We start from the raw sequence: 21,889 nt of genomic DNA on the forward strand, positions 1-21,889 counted from the left end.
TTACACTATTAGCCTGTGTTTCTTACATCAGCAAACAGCTAGTTTGTCTTTTCTTAGCAAGTTGTTCCTAATTCTTGTTAGCCGTTAATGCTAATCGCTAGCTAGCTAATACATGTACTGAATAAGCGCAAGCGTAATTAGCTATACAGCCTGATAATACCAGTGATTGTGTAGACCTAAATCAGCATGTTGTTTGTGCAACAGTGTCTTCTAAATTAGAGGTAAACGCAAAGCAAGCATATGTTTGTTACATGAAGTAGTTAATTAAGAGAGATCATTCAATGTAGCCAAAGATTATAGGGTCCCCTAGGAAACACCTATCAACACAGTTTCTACCCTGTCACAATAACTCCTCCCTGGAATTTTCATTCGTTGTCATGTCAAACAACACTGTATTGAAAGTGCTCACTATTATATTCTAACTATATAATTAGAATAGACATTCTATTCCCATGATTCCAATAGTTAACCCAAGTATTTTGCTCTAAATCGCAAGTCGAATTGCAACATTTGGTTAAAAATAAGGTCCATATTACTTGCCCATGTCGTGCAGCCCTATGTGGCAGTGTGAAAATGATCTCAAATGCAGAAATTGATGAAAATGATTAGTGTTTTTGGGTTGAAGTTGAATTAAACAGTATAAATCATAATAGAGACCCATTTGAAATCACTTAATGTATGTGTTGCTACCCTAGGGTCACGCACTACTCAAAGCAAATTTAGAACTTTTATTATTAAAAAACATAAAATACCGTCTTTTTTTAAAAATACCGTGATATAATATTTTGGCCATATCGCCCAGCCCTACCCTGTAGTTTAGAATACTCACAGTACACCTTACTACTCAATTCCACTTTCTCTTGTAAGTGTATTTAGTTTAAATGACATACAGATCTGCCTGTACGGCTTTGGTTCTGGGAAAGGGCCACACACAGGTCATTCTAACTGGCTTTCGTCAGGGAGAAGACAAGGAGAGTTTAGTAATATTATCATGACACATTTTTATCAACACGATTAGGGGGTTAAGTCTCATTGCTTAGAAGTAGACCCAGTTAGCCCGTGAGCCAATCAGGTGGCAGGTAGCTGCTGAGATGGCTCAGGTGTTTGAAGGATAAGGTACTTCATTCAGAAGGTCTCCAAGCTCTTAGGACACACGACCCATACAGAAAAGACCGAGAGAAAGGGAGGTAAGGAAAATAGACGGGATGGTTGAAATGTTTTGCAAAACTCGGAAACTGTTATAGTCTACATACTTGGACTCAGGAATGTGGATATTTGTGTTTAACTGTGTTGTCAATGACAAAGGTGGATGTAATGGTTTCCCCTCAATGTTTGCACAAAACAGTTTAAAGAAATGCTTCGTTTTATATGCATTACCTATGTACATTGAAGATGTTAAGATCAATTTCCTCATTGGCTGAATTCCTTTATCCCTGTCTTGGTCAAACCTACAAATCGTAAAGCTGGAAGCCTGTTAATGTACTAACACAAAATACATTTTTCTTGTAAAAACCAGTGGCAACTGGTTGACGATGACAATGGGATATTTTTGGTTTGTGGAACCAGTTGGTACAACTGTAAGATGAGCATTGTTGCATAGTGATCGAAGGTAGCATCGGTGCTTAGCAGTCTCGATCAAACGTAGCCTTAGCCAATAATGATCTTCAACCCAGACAGTCAATATGCAGAACTTCCAACTTGTACTGTAGCATTTATCACTACACTAAGTAGCCTATACTTTTGTGTTTCGTCTCCAGACAGTGAAAGTGTCAGGGCTAAACCCGTCCAACAGAGGATTGGGGTCAGCGGGATAGCCACTGCTTTTAGGATCATCAGCAGGTTTTGTCTTAACCGGATTTGGCTGGAGGAGCTGAATCAACTGTGTCCCAGGATTACAGGAATGACATTGGGAGGAGAATTCTGAGCCCACTGACCAGGGCCAGAGTTTCTGAGAGCTGAACTAGTGCTTGTCCTTGTTACCTGAGCACCTCTATGCTAGAAGTAGCTCACAGAACCCACCAGGCTTCTCTCTTTTCGCGCTCCAGCCCTCTCCGTTTGGCAAGCCAAAGGAGGGGTATGTTCTCAATGTTTTCGCAGACTCAATGGATTTCCGCCAATGGATTGCAATTTCGCCTCAGTTGTCCAAGAATGGCTACCGGCCGCCATATGTTTGCCTCGAGTTGGCCAGTCTATCGAGAGGGGATGGGATGGGGGATAGAGAAATTTAGCATAATTTTTGGAAATGGTGATCTTTAGCACAAACTAGCTGCAGAATCCTGTTGCTAGGTAACCGTTTCTTGCTGGCAAGGACACATCTTGGTTTCTCTAGGGTTGGGATTCTGGGTTGGGATTCTGTGATTCCCAGTGAGTTTGTGTGACTTTATGGATCTTTCGGGGGATGATGTGTGATTCTGTGCAGGAATTGTCTTTACTGTGAATTTTACAGACGCTAGTGTATGCTGAGTCCAAATGCCGAATTTTCTTCTCAGCAGTTACGTTCTTGGACGTTACATGAAATTGTGATAGGAAACTGCTTCATTTTCTTCTCTTTCACAACACAAAGGTATTAGCTTGAAAATCTAGTCTACTATTTAGAAATGGCATCTGACCATAACATGGTCTCTATGTCTAGAACATTCAACCCTAGTGCCCTGAGCTTGGCCTTGCTATTTTGGGAATTGCGTATTGAGCCCGTCTCAGGGATTTGGACGCTCACTTGTTAGGGACCCCGTAACAGCTGTTTATTTAGCTGCCTGTGTATACCAGACCTGGTTTCAGAGGGCGTTTGCTTGAGCCTGCCTGGAGTGCCAGATGGGCTGGGTTTGTACTTTTTAGGATTTTTATCAGATTGCAAATACTGTTTGAACCCTGGTCTGGTAAGCAACACTAATTGCTAATAGGAAAAACTGTGTGAACAGGGTGTTGAGCTTGTCTGTCCTCTTTCTCGCACCTCAGATCAGCACGAGTCCCGGCGGCGGAGCGAAGCACCCCATTAGCAGAGGAAAATGAGCGAACTAGACCAGCTACGCCAGGAGGCCGAGCAGCTCAAGAACCAGATCAGAGTAAGTCTTCTACAATCGTCCTCTCCCTGATTTCTTCTCATAAATGCATTGTCTGTGCAGTTATTTTACATAGAGCCACTAGAGGGCACTACAATTCTCGCAGATGTACCTAAAGCCTAACACATACTTTGTTCTCAGTTGAACATTTACATTTTAGCACTTAAGAATGCTAAAATCAGCGTTATCTCCTCTTTTATCAAAATATAACACACTCATGCACCTGTTTTAGTCTCAGCCAATTCTCTTGTAACAAGCTAGCTATTTCTAGCTGCTGTGAAATCTCTGCAAGATGCTAGCTGGATAGCAAAAGTGAGGAAACATTTTTCAGTTGTGATAAGTTTAAACACCAAAAATAACACAATTGAGCTTGTGGTCTAGATTGAAATTGAATTGTTTTGGGATGTTCAAACGCATCTCATTTTAATACTGTAGCCATGATCTGACAAATTAACAAAAAGTTGAACTCACCGGGCCTAGAGCCCCACCTTCCTTGCCTTTCTCCCCTTGCTATTGGGCCCCCCTTCTCTACTGAGTGATTACATCACTATGCATGTTTGATGCTGTAGTGTTTGGCTTTGCTCTTCACGGCCTGCCTTTTCCCTATCCCACATGATTCAAGGATACAGCAATATATGATTCAAGGATACAGCAATGCAAACACTGAGATTCAGAATGTGTCTAGTGGCATGTATGTATTGCTAGATTTTAATCGCTGTGTGCTCTGGGTAGATTTACAAACAGCGAGTTATAGGAATGTAAGGTGTGTATGTTAGGGAGATTTATCTAAGTGTGTGGTGGTCTGCTGATGAGTGTTGCATAGGTGTGTGTGTCTGTAGGATAGATGTTTGTACGAGTATTTCTGTATCCTCAGTGTGTAGAGCCGCATTAAACTGCTGTTCTATTTTTTTTTTTGTGTGTCTTAAGGACCATGTATTCTCTGGGATATGTATAGCTTGATTGTTTAGTGTTACTGCTATGATTTTATAAACAGTTTGTCTAGATATGTTTAGCATGTGGATTTACACTGATGTCACTGCTGTTTTTGTGTCTGTTTTATATGGATTGAGCAACTAGCAACTCCATGGCACAATTTTCTGACTGTTCACATCTTGATTTGAAAGGAAATATGCTTAAGGGCACTGGATTTCTGTGACATCGATGCATCTTTATGTTAGATAATGGTAAGGCCTTGGTTGGACCTGGACCTGCATGGGGATCCACACTTGAGGCCCAAGTAGTGAGCTACCAGATATTAAATGGGCAATGGGATCAGTCAACACCGAGCCCAAATAAGTGGGTTTAGAGAGGCAGGTGATGGTGTTTATCAAGTCAGTGGGAATGGTCATTTTATTCCTGTGATGGCTGAAATGATTGGCTCAACACTTTGATTCGTTGCGGTGGAATTCTTTGAGAAATTGTCACGTTATCAAAAACTTATGTGGGATAGAATAAGGACTTGTCTATTTAGATCAGTGATAATGAAATGTAACTGTATTTTTTTGTTACTTCCAGGATGCCAGGAAAGCGTGTGCGGATGCTACCTTGTCTCAGGTAAGAGACCTTCCCACCTTACCCCACAAATAGATCCCATAGGGTGCAGTTCAGAAATGAGGATGGAGGGGATGGGGAACCACTATAAAACCTTCCTCATTATTCAGGATACAGGTGAAGGGCCATGTTAAACCTGTTGTCAAAGCCTAGTAAAGGTTAAACTGGGATAGGTAAGCGAGATGCACTGGGGTTCAATGATTCCACGGCTCAAAGGCTGTCCTTAGATAGCAGCAGAGATAGCTCACTAGAATAGAGCCTACTCTTGCTAGGCTCTTTGTCACCCAGCCAACAAACGCTGGAAGCAGCAGCACCCACTCTCTGTACTTCTATAAATGCAACATGGGGGCTGATGAAGGAAAGGCAATTGTTTCGCAGAAGAGAACCTAGTAAAGAGCATCCCCATTTCCCATGCAGATACACAGCCTATTTTGTCATGGTCATTGATTGTTCCCCCCCTTCCCTTCAGATCACAGCAAACATCGACCCAATTGGCCGAATTCAGATGCGCACTAGAAGGACACTGAGGGGGCATCTGGCTAAAATCTATGCCATGCACTGGGGCACTGACTCGAGGTAATCTTATTTAGCCACATTCTGTCCATTAACTAAATAATTCAACCCCTCTCCCTAAATCCAGGAAGTTGCCATAAAAAGATGCAATTTTTTTCCCCCGATTTGTATCTTGTGTAGGTTCCCTTTATAGAGATTCCAAGATGACTCCCTCGCAATTTAAAACCTAAAAAAAACATTAACGAGTATAACTTTTATGTTGTGTGTTTGTGGACAAGTGTTTTTGTGTCGCTTGTGGTTTGTTGCATGTGTACTGCGTGTGGGGTATGCGGGTAGATAAAATATTAAAAATTGAGTAGTCCATTGTTTAGTGGTGCGGCTGGCTGCTCTTCCCTGAGTGTCAGTCAGTGCTGGTGACTCCTGTGTTCCTGAGCTTAGGGGGCCTTCCCAGGAGCCCCCAGCCCAGCAGCTCTCATCTCAGCAACCTGCCAACTAATAACACTCCGCTCCATAGAGACACCACACACACACACGCACCACACTCACCCCAAACCAAATTGCTTTGTCATCTCGCTTTGTTGCTCCGATTCATTTTTATCAACCCACCCCCAATTAAAAGAGACCATTCTTTACGGGTGAGCTCACAATGATGCAACAGAAAATTATTACAATTATTATTCCCCCACCTTCATCCGTAAAGTCATATTACTGTGTATTATTGTCTTTGTTTTGGGGGTTGAAGAATCTAATTAGTCTACCTGTAGTGAAGTGCAGTCGACCAGAGATAAGGAAGAATGGACATATGTAAGTATTGACCCAGAGTCAGGTGCTATTTCGGCCCAGGGACTCTGTGTGTCTCTCGCTCTGGTTTTTATCCAGGCAGTATCACATCCGGCCATGATTGGGAGTCCCATAGGTTGGCGCACAATTGGCCCAGCGTCGTCTGGGTTTGGCCGGGGTGGGCCGCCATTGTAAATAAGAATTTGTTCTTAACTGACATGCCTAGTAAAATAAAGGAAAAAACATACATACATACATACATACATACATACATACATACATACATACATACATACATACATACATACATACATACATACATACATACATACATACAGTTGAAGTCGGAAGTTTACATACACTTAGGTTGGCGTCGTTAACTCATTTTTCAACCACTTCACAAATCTCTTGTTCACAAACTATAGTTTTGGCAACTCGGTTAGGACATCTACTTTGTGCATGACACAAGTCATTTTTCCAACAATTGTTTACAGACAGATTATTTCACTTATAATTAATTCACTGTATCACAATTCCAGTGGGTCAGAAGTTTACATGCGCTAAGTTGACTGTGCCTTTAAACAGCTTGGAGAATTCCAGAAAATGACTTCATGGCTTTAGAAGCTTTTGATAGGCTAATTGACATCATTTGATTCAATTGGAGGTGTTCCTGTGGATGCATTTCAAGGCCTACCTTCAAACTCAGTGCCTCTTTGCTTGACATCATGGGAAAATCTAAAGAAATCAGCCAAGACTTCAGAAAAACAATTGTAGACCTCCACAAGTCTGGTTCATCCTTGGGAGCAATTTCCAAATGCCTGAAGGTACCACGTTCATCTGTACAAACAATAGTACATCTGTACAAACAATAGTATAAACACCATGGGACCACGCAGCCGTCATACCGCTCAGGAAGGAGACAATAGGTCGACCGATTACGATTTTTCAATACCGATTATTGGAGGACCAAAAAAGCCGATACCGATCAATCGGCCGATTTGTTTTTTATTTATACTTTTTTTGTGATAATGACAATTACAACAATACTGAATAAACACTTATTTTAACTTAATATAATACATCAATAAAATCAATTTAGCCTCAAATAAGTAAACATGTTCAATTTGGTTTAAAAAATGCAAAAACAAAGTGTTGGTGTAAGTAAAAGTGCAATATGTGCCATGTAAGAAAGCTAACGTTTAAGTTCCTTGCTCAGAACATGAGAACATATGAAAGCTGGTGGTTCCTTTTAACATGAGTCTTCAATATTCCCAGGTAAGAAGTTTTAGGTTGTAGTTATTATAGGAATTATAGGACTATTTCTCTCTATACGATTTGTATTTCATATACCTTTGACTATTGGATGTTCTTATAGGCACTTTAGTATTGCCAGTGTAACAGTATAGCTTCCGTCCCTCTCCTTGCTCCTACCTGGGTTCGAACCAGGAACACATCGACAACAGCCACCCTCGAAGCAGCGTTACCCATGCAGAGCAAGGGGAACAACTACTCCCAAGTCTCAGAGCGAGTGTCGTTTGAAACGCTATTAGCACGCACCCCGCTAACTAGCTAGCCATTTCACATCGTTTACACCAGCCTAATCTCGGGAGTTGGTAGGCTTGAAGTCATAAACAGCGCAATGCTTGAAGCATTGCGAAGAGCTGCTGGCAAAACGCACGAAAGTGCTGTTTGAATGAATGCTTACGAGACTGCTGGTGCCTACCATCGCTCAGTCAGACTGCTCTATCAAATCATAGACTTAATTATAACATAACACACAAATACGAGCCTTAGTTTCCGGATTCGACCATATTAATGACCTATCATCTCAAAAACAAAACGTTTATTCTTTCAGTGAAATACAGAACCGTTTCGTATTTTATCTAACGGGTGGCATCCATAAGTCTAAATATTCCTATTACATTGTACAACCTTCAATGTTATGTCATAATTACATAAAATTCTGGCAAATTAGTTCGCAACGAGCCAGGCGGCCCAAACTGCTGCATATACCCTGTCTCTGTTGCAAGAGAAGTGACACAATTTTCCTAGTTAAAAGAAATTCATGTTAGCCGGCAATATGAACTAAATATGCAGGTTTAAAAATATATACTTGTGTATTGATTTTAAGAAAGGCATTGATGTTTATGGGTAGGTACACGTTGGAGCAACGACAGTCCTTTTTTGCGAATGCGCACCGCATCGATTATATGCAACGCAGGACATGCTAGATAAACTAGTAATATCATCAACCATGTGTAGTTAACTAGTGATTATGATTGATTGTTTTTATAAGATAAGTTTAATGCTAGCTAGCAACTTACCTTGGCTTCTTATTGCATTTGCGTGACAGGCAGGCTCCTCGTGGAGTGCAATGTAAGGCAGGTGAGCGTTGGACTAGTTAACCGTAAGGTTGCAAGATTGAATCCCCGAGCTGACAAGGTAAAAATCTGTCGTTCTGACCCTGAACAAGGCAGTTAACCCACCGTTCCTAGGCAGTCATTGAAATTAAGAATGTGTTCTTAACTGACTTGCCTAGTTAAATAAAGAGAAGAAAAAAAATTTGGGGCCAAATCGGTGTCCAAAAATACTGATGTCCGATTCTTATGAAAACTTGAAATCGGTCGGTCGACCTCTAAAGGAGACGCATTCTTTCTCCTAGAGATGACCGTACTTTGGTGCGAAAAGTGCAAATCAATCCCAAAACAACAGCAAAGGACCTTGTGAAGATGCTGGAAGAAACAGGTACAAAAGTATCTATATCCACAGTAAAACTAGCCCTATATCTACATAACCTGAAAGGCCGCTCAGCAAGGAAGAAGACACTGCTCCAAAACCGCCATTAAAAAAAGCCAGACTACGGTTTGCAACTGCACATGGGGAAAAATATTCTACTTTTTGGAGAAATGTCCTCTGGTCTGATGAAACAAAAATGGAAGCACGGGGGCGGCAGCAGCATGTTGTCGGGGTGCTTTGCTGCAGGAGGGACTGGTGCACTTCACAAAATTGATGGCATCATGAGGGAGGAAAATGATGTGGATATATTGAAGCAACATCTCAAGACATCAGTAAGTAAAAGCTTGGCAAATGGGTCTTCCAAATGGACAATGACCCCAAGCGTACTTCCAAAGTTGTGGCAAAATGGCTTAAAGACAACAAAGTCAAGGTATTGGAGTGGCCATCACAAAGCCTTGACCTCAATCCTATTGAAAATTTGTGGGCAGAACTGAAAAGGCGTGTGCGAGCAAGGAGGCCTACAAACCTGACTCAGTTACACCAGCTCTGTCAGGAGGAATGGGCCATAATTCACCCTACTTATTGTGGGAAGCTTGTGGAAGGCTACCCAAAACATTTGACCCAAGTTAAACAATTTAAAGGCAATGCTACCAAATACTAATTGAGTGTATGTAAACTTCTGACCCACTGGGAATGTGATGAAAGAAATAAAAGCAATATATCCACATAATTTTCCTCCCTCATGATGCCATCAATTTTGTGAAGTGCACCAGTCCCTCCTGCAGCAAAGCACCCCGACAACATGCTGCTGCCGCCCCCGTGCTTCACGGTTGGGATGGTGTTCTTCGGCTTGCAAGCTTCCCCCTTTTTCTTCCAAACATAACGATGGACATTATGGCCAAACAGTTCTATTTTTATTTCATCAGACCAGAGGACATTTCTCCAAAAGGTATGGTCTTTGTCCCCCATGTGCAGTTGCAAACTGTAGTCTGGCCTTTTTTATTGCGGTTTTGGAGCAGTGACTTCTTCCTTGCTGAGCGGCCTTTCAGGTTATGTCGGTATAGGATTAGTTTTACTGTGGATATAATACTTTTGTACCTGTTTCTTCCAGCATCTTCACAAAGTCCTTTGCTGTTGTTCTGGGATTGATTTGCACTTTTCGCACCAACACACTTTCATCTCTAGGAGACCGAACACGTCTCCTTCCTAGGAGACCGAACACGTCTCCTTCCTGAGCGGTATGATGGCTGCGTGGTCCCATGGTGTTTATACTTGCGTACTATTGTTTGTACAGATGAACGTGGTACCTTCAGGCGTTTGGAAATTGCTCCCAAGGAAGAACCAGACTTGTGGAGGTCTATACATTTTTTTTTTCTGAGGTCTTAGCTGATTTCTTTTGATTTTTCCATGATGTCAAGCAAAGAGGCACTAAGTTTGAAGGTAGGCCTTGAAATACATCCACAGTTACACCTCCAATTGACTCAAATTATGTCAAATAGCCTATCAAAGCTTCTAAAGCCATTACATAATTTTCTGGAAGCTGTTTAAAGGCACAGTCAACTTAGTGTATGTAAACTTCTGACCCAATGGAATTGTGATACAGTGAAATAGTCTGTCTGTAAACAATTGTTGGAAAAATTGGTGTCATGCACAGGGTAGATGTCCTAACCAACTTGCCAAAACTATAGTTTGTTAGCAAGAAATTTGTGGAGTGGTTGAAAAACAAGTTTTAATGACTCCAATCTAAGTGTATGTGAACTTCCGACTTCAACTGTATAGTATTAATAATTATAGCGCACTTCCTGGTGGGTTTCCTTTAATTGACCCAGAGCAGGGGTCTATTCATGAAGTGTCTCCGAGCAGGAGTGCAAGTCCTCAAGTCACTTGGAATGCCTCTGTTCACATTGAGGTGCTGTAGTCTAATTGAAAAGCAGAAGTAATCCAAATGCCAATGTGTAATCAGTAAATGTAAGTGAATAGAGCAGCGCTAAGCTAGTAGAAGAGCGCTAGTTAATTCCACTCCTGCTTTATTGCAGGCATGTTTGGAAAGTCAGATAATGCGCTGCAATCTCTGCTAAGCATCTTACTCACTCTGGAGAAACTGAGTGGACAGTGACACACCGACCGTGGTTCAAAGTAAACTTTCCACCAGAGCTTATTTTTTCAAAACCCACCGAAAGCAAAAATAAATCCATACAAGCCTGGTTTATTCATTATTTGAAAAATGTCCTATTCTTTTCCAAATGTGCTACTTTGACCCTCTTTTAAGGGTGCAACAGTTTAGCGTGCAGGAGTTGGAAGGCTATTGTACCTGAGGCAAACACCTAGCAGTGTTTCATCAGCCTCAACCAACGGCAGATGATTTCAAACCACAGAGACAGGAAGAATTGAATCACTGCCAGTGCTGAAGCTACCGCTTCTAACCCACTCTTACAGTTTTACACCCACCACACCCATAATATAGGCTTACCTACCTTGTCCTTCCTATTATGCGTGATAGGGATGTTGGAGAGTAAAGAAGTGGGTGTGCGTGTTAGCGTGCGTGTGTTAGCATGTGTTTTTGTTAGCATGTGTGATTTGCATAAACTGAGTGGGTCCAAAGGGAGCCAATGTGCCCCAGCCAGCCATCTCTGACCATAAGGGCCTGGTTTCCGTGGCGACTCTGTTTGATTTGCGCAGATAGTGGTGAGATGCTCCCCAGCCATAAAGACCCCTGGAAACCACACCACCCCTAAAATGCAAAACATGGTTTCACCCTATGTTCATAGGGAAGCCGTCATGTGTCTGCGTGCCTGTGTTCTGCTTGATGACTTTGTTATTATTAACAGTTCCAAACTTAACATGTTTTGTTTGGATTCGTGGTGTGTGGATATCAGTCATTCATGTGCCCTAATAATACTAGTGCTCTTAAGATTTCCTTTAATGTCACTGGTTTAATCATTGCTCTCTTTTTGCCCCGTAGGCTTTTAGTCAGTGCCTCCCAGGATGGTAAACTCATTATTTGGGACAGCTACACCACAAACAAGGTAAGGTTGACCTGTCCACATCTTTAAGAATCAAAAGGAAGCTCTCACATTTGAATGCATTTTTGTTCACATGTTTTTCTTTTACCTAAAGACATGAGGGCAACTAAACAAAAAAAGATTCTCCACCATTTGTTGTTTCATGACTGACATAGGATGTCCAGTATATGTGACGTGATATAGGCTTCCCAGTATATGTGGTCCATGCTGGACTCAAACCAAGAGTTCCGGCCTGTCTCCCTCAGGTCCACGCCATCCCACTGCGCTCCTCCTGGGTGATGACGTGCGCCTACGCCCCCTCTGGGAACTACGTGGCCTGCGGAGGCCTAGACAACATCTGCTCCATCTACAACCTCAAGACCCGCGAGGGCAACGTGCGTGTCAGCCGTGAGCTGGCCGGACACACGGGTACGGTAGTCACCCCTAATAGGTACCACAGTGTATACATACATACATACATACATACATACATACACACACACACACACACACACACACACACACACACACACACACACACACACACACACACGGCCAGCTCACCTGTAACACATGATAGACAATGGTCAACGTTCAGTTTGCAGGGGAGGTATTGTTTATGCACTAGATGTATTTTTTTTTTTTACCAGTACCACTTATTTCAGTCTCATGACAGGACCTGTGTCTGTCTAGTTGCTGTGAAAAGGCACATTAGTGTTATTGAGCTGGTTCTGTTGTACACATTCACTTCTTATAAACTATTTCTACCCTTCAGGGTCAGGCCTATAATGTACAAACTGTAATGTAGTTAAATTAGTTTCTCCTTCTGTCTTGAGACCATTTCCCCTGTGTGTTGTGACTGCTTCTCAATGCTGGCTGGCTGGCTGACTGACTTAATGTCTGTTCTCCTGTGGCATCCAGGTTACCTGTCCTGCTGTCGCTTCGTGGATGACAGCCAGATTGTCACCAGCTCTGGAGACACCACCTGGTGAGTGAGGGAACTGTGCCTGCCTGGGCGATAGGCAACCCAACCCTGAGGAAGAACGGGTGGATGGATGGATACCCATCCCATGTTCACTGAGTGGATATGCCAGTTCTGCACTGTTGTGTTGATAACATTTTGAGAATACATGAAAAGGCAGATATCTGAATGCAAACCAGGAGTATGACAGAAAGCACTCACTCCAAACTCCCCTCAGATGTGTTCTCTTTTCTCCTCCCTCCCACTCTCCGTCCCCCAGTGCTCTCTGGGACATTGAGACGGGCCAGCAGACGACCACGTTCGCCGGCCACACCGGTGACGTCATGAGCCTGTCGCTGGCGCCCGACACCCGGCTGTTTGTGTCCGGGGCATGTGACGCCTCCGCAAAGCTCTGGGACGTCAGAGAAGGAATGTGCCGACAGACCTTCACCGGACACGAGTCGGACATTAATGCCATCTGCGTAAGTCAATCACACGACCCGACCGCCCTTCAACCTACTTAGCTACACCTCCATTCAAAGCGGAGCCGCAAACTCTCACCTGTGATGCCAGTGCCTTTTGTCACCAGTGTTTCCGCCGCGGGCTGCCCACACCTGTGGTTGTCTTTTGCATTCAGACATAGAGACTTCAAAACGGACACTGTTGTATACACACTAGGTTGTTAAATGTTATTGTGGACATATCTATTGTCCATTGGCAACTTTAGTATGCGTGGTCACTTGGTCAATACCAAGTGCTTTACATTATGAAAGGTATCCTCAATACCAATGTATAGCACCCACCTTGGTGATGCTGTGGCAGCCATTATGTACTAGCTCATACAAACACACCGCATGTAGAGCGTTGAGGAATTTATCAGACCAAACCTCACTGTCTCTCCCCCATCTTTCCCTCCCTCCAGTTCTTCCCCAACGGCAACGCCTTTGCCACGGGATCGGACGACGCCACCTGCAGGCTGTTTGACCTGCGCGCTGACCAGGAGCTGATGGTCTATTCCCACGACAACATCATCTGCGGCATCACCTCGGTGGCTTTCTCCAAGAGTGGCCGCCTGCTGCTCGCCGGCTACGATGATTTCAACTGCAACGTGTGGGACAGCCTCAAGGCCGACCGTGCAGGTGAATGCCGAGCAAGTGTGACGGGGTTGAAAAGCAACCTAACCACAGGTCTAGAATCAGGTCACCGGATTCCCCAATCCCATACTTAATGGTTAGGGGGAAAAACACTAAACTGACGCTAGATCTAGAGCCAACTTCATCCTACTTTGAGGCGGCCATGATGACAAAAGTCGGGGGTACAGTGGCAGAGCAGTGGTCAAGCTACATTCTGACGGTTGTACACACCTATCAGGACCTCCAGGTTGTGGAACAGGGTGGAATGTAGCTAGTGCAGCCAGTGCTGGTGAAAAGGAGTGGGGTGTTGGAATGGACTAGATCTACTAGGTGTGATTCTACTGTAGCAGGGATATTTTGACTCGGTACTGCTACCCCCCTGCATATAGCCTTAGTATTGTTATTTTATTTTTGTTACTTTAAAATAGTTGTTTATTTAGTAAATATTTTCTTAACTGCATTGTTGGTTAAGGGTTTGTTAGTAAGCATTCCACGGTGTTGTATTCGGCCCATGTGACAAAAAAAAAAAAGAGTCCCCGAGAGATATTGATTTGGAGCATCTCCGTATTACAGGAATGACTGGGGTCCTGTAGGTATCAGATCACAGCAGGGTTAGTTTAGTTGAGCACATTGGAGATACCGTCTGGGGCCACACAGGGGTCGGTGTTGTAGCCAGACTAGTTCCTCAAGTACAGCAGGGATACTGCAGACATACAGCAATTCTGGGTATAGAGCAGATTGAACTAGAGAATTCCAGATTCTCCACCTTTTTCCAGAATTGTGCACTTAGACTTCCCTTTGTGGATTCAAAAGCATAAGACTGGTGTAAGCATTGGCTGGAGGGAGTTTTCACCATTGTTAAATCCATGACAGGGAGTGTGCAAGTGAAAGCTAGTTTGTACAGTAACAGGGTTTGTGGATGCAGCCCCTGCTGTTTTACCTGCTCCAGCAGCGGACGAGCTCCCACAGAGGCATGAATAGTTTAGTGCTTTTGACTGTGGTCTGGATCCAAGGAGAAAGCGATGGGCTAGATCTGACACGCACTTGTACTAGTAACATTTTCTAATAACTGATTTTTCCATTTATACAATGCAATAGAACTCATACACAGAGTTATAGACTAGCCAGGTCGTTCATGGAATTATCTTTTTAAGGGTCAAACTAAGTGAGCAGAGGAGATGGTGTGGTGTTGGCTGAGAGTGTTGTGATATGATCTCACGGTCTGACCCTGCTCTGTCCCTAGGTGTCCTGGCTGGACATGACAACCGTGTCAGCTGCTTGGGTGTGACCGATGACGGAATGGCTGTGGCAACAGGGTCCTGGGACAGCTTCCTCAAGATCTGGAACTAGATTCTGAAGGTAACTACACTTCACAGCCGCCCACCCACCACAAGTATGCCTGACATGCTATGGCACTCTCCTCATCTCTCCCCATAAAGGACATTTAACTCCAGTTTAATTCACTTCACTTTACCTTAACCTTTTCTGAAGTTGTAGAATGTCAGTTTTAAGTCAAAAGCGCAGTTTTGCTCCAAATGTCTCTATTGAAGCTTAAAGTGTAATATGTGTATATTACTATGGTTGTACTCTGAATATCATTTTTCAACTGGAAAAGTTCAAAAATATCTGGAGGTGGGCTATAACTTATGTTCATGTAAACACCTCAATATGCCTTACAGTAACATAGACCCCGTAAATTAAGACATGAATGCATGATTGACTTGAATAGGAATGTAGTTGTACTTGCTCTATGTCCTGGGTGAAGAAATGTATTTTTCCCTCATTGTTTCATTATGCCCTATAGTTCCTCTACAGCTACATTGGTAACCAGAATGTGTTTACTCAGCTGAACACTGTGCAGATGCGCTATATGAAACTATAATTATACTGAGTGGAAATAGCCTATGGTTTCAATTGAGTTACTGTGTATTGTTATGTAATAACACCAAGTAAAGGTGCCATGTAGTTGCATGGGATCCGTGCCACTTCGTAAAGTGGGTTGTCCTATTTGGGTTGAGCTGCCATGAGAATGCATTCTGTATCAGTTGATGGATAAAATTGGTTTCTCATGAGGGGACCATGTACCAGTGTAACTTGGATAAAGATTGATCTCATCATCCTCGCCTAATTGTATTTGAGTGGATGGAGTGTTGAGGTTGTGTAATATGCAAAATTATGTGTACAGCCCTTCAAACAATTAGATTTGGCTATTTCAGCCTCACCCCAGTTGCTGACAGGTGTATAACATTGAGCACACAGCCATGCAATTTCCATAGACAAACATTGGCAGTAGAATGGCCTTACTGAAGAGCTCAGCTCCTAGAGTGACTAGGAGAAACAACGGCTCAGCTACACAAGTTCACAGAACGTGACCACCGAGTGCTGAAGCGCGTAAAAATCGTCAGTCCTCGGTTGCAACACTCACTACTGAGTTTCAAACTGCCCCTGGAAGGGGCATCTCTGTGGGTGACGAAGAGCACAGAATTTCATTATTTGCTGATGTGCTTTTATACATGTCTAAACCAAAGACCTCTGTCACTGCAGTAATGGACATCATATCTGAATATCCCCTCTACAATCAACTGAGATATGATATCTCCATTCCAGCTGTCTGAAACAGGCTTGGAGTACTTGGGCATATATGTTAAGATTTGGAGTAAAGACCTGTTCACTTCAAATGATATGCCTTTGCTCACAAAGATTAAATAGGACTTGGTTAACTAATCTACCCTACCAAACTTTTTTTGGCAGGATTAATGTCGTCAGGATGAATATCCTTCCTCGGCTAAATTATCTATTCCAAAATATCCCTTGGCATCTATCTCAGTCCTTTTTTTTTTTCAGAAAAGGAATGCCAATATCTCTAAATATATCTGGAACAATAAGAAACCTAGAACCTAATTTACCAAGTAAATTAACCCTAAGGATTTAGGAGGGGTCTCTTTGCCAAATCTGCAACTATATTACTGGTCTGTTCAGATCAAGCACATGATTAGTTGGTACCTAGACAGACGCCACTCACTTTAGAATGGAATCAATAGCATGTCATCCAAGAGCAATAGCTTCCTTAGCATTTTATTAATAGTTTTGAAAAGATCCAGACATTATCTGAAAATGTTACAGTACGTAATACACTCTTAACTTGGAAAGATGTAAGGAAACGTACTTGCAGATTCCAGACCATATATCACTCTGGTCACTGACTGCCCTTAATCCAGACCCCCCACCCTCCCCCACAATAAGGAGTATTGAACTTCTGGACTGGAAGACAAAGGGTATGGCTGACTTTATGCCTTTATTTACTCAGGACACTCTTAAATCGTTCCAACAGATAAAAACTGAGTTTGATTTATCCAACCGATTTGAAGTACCTACAATTTAGACACTTCATAGAGGTTCAGAAGAAAGTCGATTTTTAAACTACATTTTCAAATGATTGAAGTTCGGAGAGGTTTAATCTCCGACTTGTATTCTATTTTATTGAACAGAAGTGCCTCATCCTATGACGCGTTGAGACATGTTTGGGAGAAAGACATTGGACATGCATTCGGTGAGGAAGAATGGGCTTCTATCTGCGAAAGGGTCTACCCCAAATGCACCTCCATAAGCATACAAGAACTACATTTCAAATGTTTTCATTGAACCTACTTTACACCTGTCCGCCTTCAAAGAATGTTTTCCAATGCATCACATTTATGTTTCAAATGTAAACAGGATACTGGCACCTTCATGCACGTTTTTTGGTACTTTAGCAGAATCCAGTCTTATTGGAATGATATTCATTTATACATCCAGAACATCTTGGGTAGACAATTTGCTTTTTCACTGAATTTATTGTAACATTGTGTTTGACCCTGACTCTGAACATCTGTTCAATACACTTGTTTACTTAGCCAAAACATTTATATAGTTGTTATGGTCCACACCTGAAGTACCATCTGTGAGAATGTGGCTTTCTCAAGCTTCTGCTATTCTACCCCTAGAGAAACTTACCTTTGATTTATACCAGAAGTCTGTTACATTTTGGAAAATCTAGTCTCCATTGTTGTCCTGTAGAAAACCTCCCATAAATGCCCAATGTTATCATTGTGAAGTAAAATTTTGTTCTCCATTTTATTACTGCTTTTGGTATAATGTTTTGCTGTATCCTTATTCCTTTTGATTGTACTTAGTCTATGTGGTACGCTTAGTTTGGTTGTCTATGTAACCCATGTTAAAATAACATTCTAATAAAAAGATAATTACAAACTGCTTCTGGAAGCAATGTCAGCACAAGAACTGTTCATCTGGAATGGGTTTCCATGGCCAAGCAGCCACACAAGCCTAAGATCACAATGAGCAATGCCAAGCGTCGGCTGGAGTGGTGTAATGCTTGCCGCCATTGGACTCAGGAGCAGTGGAAAAGTACCATCTGGCAGTCCGACGGATGAATCTGGGTTTGGCGGATGCCAGGTGAATGCTACCTGCCTAAGTGGTTTGGTAGAAGAGGAATAATGGTCTGGGGCTTTTTTTCATGCTTCCAGTGAAGGGAAATCTTAACGCTACAACATACAATGACATTTTAGACGATTCTGTGCTTCCAACTTTGTGGCAACAGTTTGGGGAAGGCCCTTTCCTATTTCAGCATGGCAATGCCCCTGTGCACAAAGCAAGGTCCATACAGAACATTGACTGCGAGCCAGGCCTGATCGCCCAACATCATTGCCCGACCTCACTAATGCTCTTGTGGCTGAATGAAAGCAAGTCCCTGCAGCAATGTTCCAACATTTAGTGGAAAGCCTTCCCAGAAGAGTGGAGGCTGTTATAGCAGCAAAGGGGGGGACCAACTCAATATTAATGCCCATGATTTTGGAATAAGGTGTTCGACAAGCAGGTGTCCAGATAGTTTTTGTAATGTAGTGTAGCACTGGATATCATATTCTCTAGTTTGAATGTCTGCTGCCATCTGGGGGTGAACATGGGAAGATCACTAAAATCAAGTCTAGCTCAGTCTTAACTTTGCTTGTTGGTTTGCGGCCATCCAGTTTGTAGCCCACCGTTGACCAATCAGTTTTGTTTGGTTCATTTTTAAGAGGTTAATTGTCTACAATGACTGTACACTTTTAGGAAGTACTTTTGTTGCAAATAACAATAATTGTATTTCTTTGTCCTGCTTTCTTTTTTCAGATGGCATCCGGACTCCAGAGTTGAGTGGAAGACCATTCCAACATAAAAATTGTCAATTTTCTTGCATATCCAATTTTCTCAAAATACCACTATACTGACTCCCAACACCCCAAAAAACTACCAAGGGCAAAAATTCTCTCTCCTTCTCATTTAAAAGAGCACAATTGTTTATCACTCAGCTAAAAAAAAAAGAGGAATTGTAGTGGTATGAAATGGAATGGGGAAGAAATTGTGTATTCCTCCTGGGACCATTTTCTGATATTGTGTTGAATGAAAATACATTCACCACCATGCAAATATCATACATCTTCAATACACAGGTTTGAGTGAAGGTCATTTACACCGATGATCTAACTCTTGATAGATTTTTGGCCAGCCATGTTTATTTTATTTTTCGGTCATGCTATTTTCCTCTTTTCCTCCCCCCAGAATTAGATCAGTGGCCTCCTGTTGGTAAGTTGAGGATCAAAAGCTTTCTTTTATCTCTTAGTCTTGATATATTTTAGAATCAAGTTTTGTAGGTTGGAAATAAAAATTACAAATGATCATGTCATTTTAATCCAGCTTTATCACATCAGAAAAAAAGGCAAGAGAATTTAGCTTCAACGGGGAGTCCATGAGCCACCGACAGTGTCTGGCCATTCTGAATATTTAGTCCCAAGATACTTTACTCAGTTTTTGGGGGTTTTCTGTCTAGTCAAGAATTTTTGTTTGCACACAATTTTACTTTGCATATGCAGAATCATGTTTAAAGAAAAGTTAACTAACCAAGCACCTGCTGTTTGTGATAATGAATGCTAATTTTTTACCCATTCTCTTCACCTTTTTGTTTGGTGACAATGTAGAATATTGAAATGAAGAATCCCATCTTGTCACTTTATTTTATTTCCTTTTTCGGTTGACTGTGGTTGGGACTGGTGATGTGATTGGGTAGGGAGGCCTCCATTTATACCCCGGTTTCTTTCCGGAGTTTCAAGAGGAACCCATTCTGTGCTTGGAAATGCAGTTACTACTCTGAACGACATGTTGTATAAATCAATGTTTGAAAATAATGATATTGAAACTTTTTAAGTAAACAAAAGAGAAAAAAAAGTTTTCTGCCATGGGTGGGTTAACTCTTAAGATCGCATGCTGTAGAATTGCTTAAAAAGAGGTGCATATGGAACTAAGTCCTTCTGATGTTTTTCTTTTTAAGAAAATAACCTGTTAAATATATCATAATTACAATGGTATTTATATTGTTTTTGGCTAATCTGTGCATAAATAATTCAATTAAAATGTCAAAGCTATGCACTTGAGAGCAGCAAACACCATAACAAACAGTTACCTGGTCTTATATCCATACTTGGGAAGGATTCCTTGATTTAAAAGTAATGTAAACATTTAAACACATATGCACGCACAGACACAAATGGAACAAAGAAATGTTAATTTCTTCTGTAGCAAACAAATTCCAGTGACAAAAAAAATAAACATTTTGTAACAAACAGGTTTTTTTCTGTCCTTTAATAATAAAAAAGAAGGAACTTGCAGCATCTGAATGGCAGAATGTTCTGTACCCCTCTCCTTGTAAACAGAGACTCTTTCTTTAGCAGTAGTGGCATTTTTTCCATTCTGTTTTCTCTGCGACATTCTGTACAAAATGTTCTGTAATTGTGCGTTAGGCGTGGAGTTGGCAATAAAAATAAAAAAATATTACAAATGAATTTCCCTTTTTTTCTCTCTCCATGAAATAACTAGATCTCTACACCCCCACTGTTCCCTTCTCACCTGTTTTTATTTCATTTTAGACAGTGTACAACTGAAAGCTGGATGCAAGATAGAATCTATATTAAAATGTATTGTTATTTAAGATATAATAAAAATGCAGTTTGAGATGTGTTGTGAGTATAATTATTTGAGAAAATATTCTAGTTGAAATGTTTAGCAATGTTAGTTATTGTAACTACAAATAATGTGATTTCTTTTACACTTAAATAATTGTTGCTTTTTACGTTTACAATATTTGCATTAGTTATTTACTATAGCAAACACTTGTGCTGAACGATGTCTCCAGTGAAATATTGTTTAATGCACGAATGAAATTAATTGAATGCCACCCAATCACCCTAAAGTTGCTTCATCACATCTAAGCTCCTATTACCACCCTTTATAAATACATACACAGTAGATGCATTTGTAATAATCACACTGGTAGTATTATACACTATAAAAAGCTCATGGTTCCTTATAAGACCCTATAAGCCAATGGCTCATAAGTGTTACCAAAACGTCACTTGTCTTAATTTTCCTATCAACGAGAGACTGCGTGACAACTCAGAAGAGGGAGTAATGGGGATGGCATGCATTTCAAATATATATATATATATATATATATATATATATATATATATAAATAAATAAAGAGGACTAATTATTGGAGTTCCATAGCCTGTCTAGTTTGGAAAAACGGATTTCTACAACTTCTACCTGAGCTTAGTTATCACCTATTTATTTATTTCACCTTTATTTAACCAGGTAGGCTAGTTGAGAACAAGTTCTCATTTCCAACTGCGACCTGGCCAAGATAAAGAAAAGCACTGCGACACAAACAGCACTGAGTTACACATGGAATAAACAAACATACAGTCAATAACACAATAGAAAAGGTCTATATACAGTGTGTGCAAATGAGGTAAGATAAGGGAGGTAAGGCAATAAATAGCAGTCAAGCAATAAAACACTGGTGTGATAAATGTACAGAAGATGAATGTGCAAGTAGCGATACTGGGGTGCAAAGGAGCAAAATAAAATAAATAACAGTATGGGGATCAGGTAGTTGGATGGGCTGTTTACAGATGGGCTATTTACAGATGCAGTGAGCTGCTCTGACAGCTGGTGCTTAAAGTTAGTGAGGGAGATATGAGTCTCCAGCTTCAGTGATGTTTGCAATTCGTTCCAGTCATTGGCAGCAGAGAACTGGAAGGAAAGGCGGCCAAAGGTGGAATT

The 21,889-nt window shown here is 41.5% G+C and overlaps 1 protein-coding gene across 4 annotated transcripts in view; it reads left to right on the forward strand.

Annotated features, from left to right (window-relative positions):
- The window catches only part of LOC115165854 (guanine nucleotide-binding protein G(I)/G(S)/G(T) subunit beta-1), a 50,760-nt gene extending 30,153 nt beyond the window's left edge, over positions 1-20,607 (forward strand). The window contains exons 1-11 of one of the 4 annotated variants that reach the window (XM_029719287.1): positions 996-1,187; positions 2,956-3,062; positions 4,575-4,613; positions 5,080-5,186; positions 11,602-11,665; positions 11,908-12,070; positions 12,563-12,629; positions 12,883-13,084; positions 13,525-13,741; positions 14,979-15,094; positions 18,902-20,607. In XM_029719287.1, the coding sequence (XP_029575147.1) occupies positions 3,006-3,062; positions 4,575-4,613; positions 5,080-5,186; positions 11,602-11,665; positions 11,908-12,070; positions 12,563-12,629; positions 12,883-13,084; positions 13,525-13,741; positions 14,979-15,085 (1,023 nt within the window). In that variant the 5' untranslated portion in view covers positions 996-1,187; positions 2,956-3,005 and the 3' untranslated portion in view covers positions 15,086-15,094; positions 18,902-20,607. Of the gene's footprint in view, positions 1-995; positions 1,188-1,960; positions 2,075-2,955; positions 3,063-4,574; positions 4,614-5,079; positions 5,187-11,601; positions 11,666-11,907; positions 12,071-12,562; positions 12,630-12,882; positions 13,085-13,524; positions 13,742-14,978; positions 15,095-17,223; positions 17,989-18,901 lie in introns of those variants that run through there. The other 3 variants (XM_029719286.1, XM_029719284.1, XM_029719285.1) reach the window with 3 other exon arrangements.
- The last annotated feature ends 1,282 nt before the right edge of the window (positions 20,608-21,889 follow it).

The sequence above is a fragment of the Salmo trutta genome, chromosome 28, assembly GCF_901001165.1.
Source record: "Salmo trutta chromosome 28, fSalTru1.1, whole genome shotgun sequence".
Classification (NCBI taxonomy): Eukaryota; Metazoa; Chordata; class Actinopteri; order Salmoniformes; family Salmonidae; genus Salmo; species Salmo trutta.